This window comes from Egretta garzetta, unplaced genomic scaffold, assembly GCF_000687185.1.
Source record: "Egretta garzetta isolate BGI_Z169 unplaced genomic scaffold, ASM68718v1 scaffold264, whole genome shotgun sequence".
NCBI classification, from domain to species: domain Eukaryota; kingdom Metazoa; phylum Chordata; class Aves; order Pelecaniformes; family Ardeidae; genus Egretta; species Egretta garzetta.
The window spans coordinates 5,806,126-5,810,764 of record NW_009259685.1 but is presented as its reverse complement, the minus strand read 5'-3'; the positions used below and the strand labels follow the sequence as shown (position 1 = coordinate 5,810,764).

At 55.3% G+C, this 4,639-nt stretch overlaps 1 protein-coding gene across 1 annotated transcript in view; it reads left to right on the top strand.

Moving 5' to 3' along the window:
• The first annotated feature begins 890 nt into the window (after positions 1-890).
• Positions 891-4,639, top strand: part of SNRNP48 (small nuclear ribonucleoprotein U11/U12 subunit 48) — a 20,082-nt gene continuing 16,333 nt past the window's right edge. Inside the window, exon 1 of the mRNA XM_035894142.1 lies at positions 891-895. Coding sequence (XP_035750035.1) covers positions 891-895 — 5 coding nt within the window. The remainder of the gene's footprint in view (positions 896-4,639) is intronic.

The following is a 4,639-nucleotide window of genomic DNA, read 5'->3' as shown; positions in this document are numbered from 1 at the left end:
TGGTCCCGTGCCTGCCCCCGCGGCGCCTGCCGTCCTCGTCTGCTCCCAGAGCCTGTGCTGGGCGCCCGGGGAGGGCAGGAGAGCGGGAGGAGAGCACTGAGCTGCTGGTGGGACAGGGAAGATTTCCAGGGTCCCTCATGGAGTTGGGAAAGAGAAAAGCCCCAATAAAACACGAAAAAGCAGAGTGATGGTTGTGGTCCGTGTTTACAGTGGCAGGAGTTTGAGGGCTACCCCAGGTGATGTAAAGACACCAGACCCCTCCAGAAGCTTAAGGAAAGGGCTTGTGCAGCTCTTTCATTACTGAAATATCACTGCATCCGCGTTGCTACGCAGCGAGGCGTGAGATCCCCTACCGCTGCCTGCAGCAGGCAGGGGCGCGACAAAGAAGGCCCAGGGTTGCAAGCCAAAGCCGTCGACATGTTGTTTGAGGACAGGGAACACCTCGGTGCACCCCGTGCCAGCAGCCGGTGCTATGCAGCTTCGCCACAGATTTCGTAGCCCTGCCTGGTGTTGGGCAGTGGCAGGGGTAGCATTTCCAGAGCTGTTCCCACCCCCAAACTTCCCCCTGCTCTTCTCCTCCCTGTGCTTAACAGAAGCTGGTTCTCCGTGAAAGCCTCCTGAGGTGCTTGGTGAGTACCACCGCCCCGTGCCCCGGGCAGTACTGCCCCTCTTTCTGGGACGAGCGTGGGTACACCAGGCGCCTTCCAGCTTTGCAGCTGCTGTGGGCAGCTGGGATTTCTAAGAAAGGATTGATTGGCATTTGGCCCTTACGCCAAGTATCGCTTACTGGGGTAAACTGGTGGCAGCCTTCTCATTTATCAGCGTGACCAGGCTGTGAGCAGCAACAAACCCTGGGTGCAAGCCGAAGCATGCTTCTGCACCATGGGGTCATGCGGTAAAAACCCACACCGACCCAGTTAATCAGGCTTGCTTTCTATAAGTGAGAGGAGCCACAGCCACAGCTAAGGCTTTTTTTTAGGAACTGTGTGTGTTTACAACTTGCTGCGCTGCTGCCCCTACAGCCCGCAGGGCGAGGAGGCAGAGGAGGTAGCCAAGGAGCTCTGCCCGGCCTCCCACCCTGCGGCTGCTGCCTGGGTGATTGCACCTGAGCAACCCCATGAGGAAGGAGGGGGAAGCTCAGGTATCAGGGAACGGGATCTGGAATCTTTGGGTTATACCTGCAACCAAAAAACCAGCCTGCTTTGCAGGACCTTGCATTTTTCAATGGTACACAGTAGCAACTGCTTTTTTCCAATACCGAATGAGGAATTTAAGAGCAGAGACAACGCTACTATACCTTGCACGGGTAGCTGGGTTAAATCAGTGTTTCCACCCGACTCCTCTTCTGGTTTCCTCTGTAGGCACCTACAGCCTAGGAAAGGCAAAACTAAGTTTAGGTATCCTGGCTGCCCTGGCTGCCCTGGCTGCACCTCCGCTCCTGTGAGACATGCCAATATCCTTTCTCTTACTTCAGTGAGAAGGGAGCTCCTGCCAAGTTTGGGACGGGAGGTGCAGCTTGCAGAACAGCTCCAAATCCCCCAGAGGAAGCCACAGAGATTTTCAGAGGGAGCCCTTCCAGCCGTGGGCTCTTGCTTATCCTGCTCATAATCACGGACATACCCATTAAGACCCTGCCGTCGGAGCCGGGAATAGACCAGAGTAATCCTGGTGCCCAGCAGCCTTTCCGATAGTTTTGTAATTCATGGCCGTCAGCGTGACGTCCTAATTCAGGTCATTCTGCCGGGGCACTGCCACGTGCCATACGCGGGGGTACGATCTGCCGCCCGCCGGCCCAGGCAGCCCTGCTCGCCACGCGTGCCGCAGATGTGAGGGAAGATACGCCCTATTAGATATGCTTCTGCTGTGGTGGGGGGGAGATGTTGCTGAGGCGAGACACTTCACAGTGCGTTTGGTGGGCATGAGGAACAGCACACGGGAGGTTCAGCCTGGGCACCTGGGAAGCGGAATTAGACGACCGTTAAAAGCAAATAACCTTGTTCTTCACGCAGACTTGCAGGGAAGCGCGTGCCGGGGTGCCGTGTGTGCGCGCTGGGGTGGGAGACGCACCCGGTGAAGTGGGTGAGGGTGGGGGCTTTTCCTTTTTCCTACGGTCAGGCCACTGCTTGCTTTGCACGGCTGCGCCTCCTGAGAGACGAAGCGCCTGTTAGGGGCGTGCAGCAGGACGGGTCAGAGCTGCAGAAATAACGATGGGCTGAGCAGAAGGGGCTGTTTTGCTCGGCTGGGGAAACAATTCTTGTTTGGAGGCAATACTGTAACAGCACAGTGGAGCAGCTCCCACTCCTCACTGAAGGTTTTGAGTATCAGTGAACAGCATCAGAAAGACCTGGGAGCACACAGCTGCTGAGGTGACGGGTGGGGATGCTGAAGAGGTGGGGATGACCGCAAAGCCATGGGCCTGACGGGGGAGGAAACGGGAGGAAAGCCTGGAAGGAAGTAACAGAGGATGGGAAGAAGCCTGCGCTGAGGCACAGAGGGATGTGGAGTCCACAGCGTGTGTATGGTGAGCACAGTACTTCAACTGCAAACTCGTAATGACTTGTGTGTATGTAGGGTCAAGAGAAACTGGCCAGGACATGGAGTTTGATGCTGTAACTCAGGCACGCACAAGTGCCCGAGGGACATTTCTGACCACAAGCAAGCGGCACTTCTGTTTCGTGTCTCAGCCGAGAGGCTGAGCTTCCAAACGTAATGCCGCTGGGCTGCAGTTTTTGTGCTGAGCCTGATGAAATCCCATCACTGATGAGCTCAGCAAATATGGTGATCTTGAATTATGAGTCCCCGTGAGAGCTAAAGCCACATTGTGTTTTCTCCATCGGCAATTATTGAGCAGGGTCTCTCTTTCTCCCCTGCGCTCGCTTTCTCCTTCTCCCTGCCCCCACGTGCCTGGGAAGCCTGAGATGGTGTCACCATCTGAGCATAGGCCAATCTCTTCAAAGGGCATCTGTAATCCCCTGTGCTAATCCTCCTGCAAGAGGAAGGATGCTTGTAGGCAGCACTTGCAAATCCACACCCAGAATATTAAGCTGGTTATAAAACCTGGCCTGTCATTGCGTCTGCTGACTCTTGTTTCCAAAAAAATTGTTGCAGGTGAGTAAGTTTCTCCTTCCCGTGGGCTTCCTTTGAAATGTTACTTCAGCTTAAAGTAATGCTGCTTGTTTCACGCACCTCATGAGAAGAAATGGCAGCACCTAGGGACAGCTATCATTATTCACTGCTCTAATAGTGCTGAACATGATGGGCCACATTTTCAAAATGACCTCTAAAGCTGTACAAGTCTGCGGATGCAGCAAAAGCAGGCGGCTTGATCCACGTGTGTCTGGGCATTGCCCGCTGGCCCCATGCAGGCAAGGATCCCCCAGGGCCTGGGGCATACACAGGGCCCTCAGGGGAGGACCTGAAGTTCCTTGTACCAGCACAGAGTGGGGCACACTTCGGGCATGCCCACCTGGCAAATGCAAGGGGGACTTCAGCACCAGCTCAAACACACGGTTGACACATGACTTCTGTGTTGCTCTAAAGCTCTTGAAGTGGTGTAAGTACTGTCAGGTCTGTGCTATTTCGGCTCCCTGTTGCCTTGCCCCATGTGGCAGTTCATCTGCCAGCGTGTGGAAGGGCTCCAGCTGGCTGCGGTGCAGTGATGTAGGGCTGGGACCCATCTGGCTTGCCTGGCAGCGTGAGGTGCTTCGGAGGCTGCAGGTGGCACAAAGGGAGGGATGGTGTCCCTCTCCCTGGAAGGCACTTCCACGTGTCCTGTTGACAAAGGGTTGGGTGGGCAGCAAGGGGACCGCCCGCTCCAGCTGATCTTTGGCGGGCAATCAGCTAGGCAGGTTGCCCATGCTCAGGAAATGCAATCCTATTAATGCACGCCGGGCAGGGGCGACAGCAACCCAAGGACAAAGGCCTGGCAGAAAGCTGGGACGGTGACACAGGGAGCAGCATTCGTCTGCTGCTTGTAGCCTTAGATGCATTTGCAGAGGGAGGGAAATATAATTTGGTGCTTCTGCTGTCCTCTGCCCGTTGGACATTCAGACCCTGCTCTCAGACCTTCCCACAGGAGCAGTGCTGGTAAGTGGCCACCTCCAATGAACACACACAGTGCCTTCATCTAAAGTCCTGGTTTATGACTTTGACAGAAAAGGCTCCAGCGTCCCTCACACCTCTCCCAAACCCGCTACACCTCCCCTCACCACCGATGCCACTGGGGCTGCAGCCTGAGGCTACGTGCAACCCAGAGTACCTGTGGGGACGGCCAGAAGGGGTGCACACTTACACTGGATTATGGCTGTCAGGTGTGGTGGGTTGACCCTGGTGGGACACCAGGTGCCCACCAAGCTGCTCTACCACTCCCCTCCTCAGCTGGACAGGGGAGAGAAAATGGAACGAAAGGCTTGTGGGTCGCTATAAGGACAGGGAGAGATCACTCAACAATTACGATCACACGCAAAACAGGCTCAACTTGGGGAAATTAGCTTAATTTACTACCAATCAAATCAGATTAGGGTAATGAGAAATAAAAACTGAATCTTAAAACACCTTCCCCACACCCCTCCCTTCTTCCCAGGCTCAACTTCACTCCTGACTTTCTCTACCTCCACTCCCCCCAGCAGCCCAGGGGAAC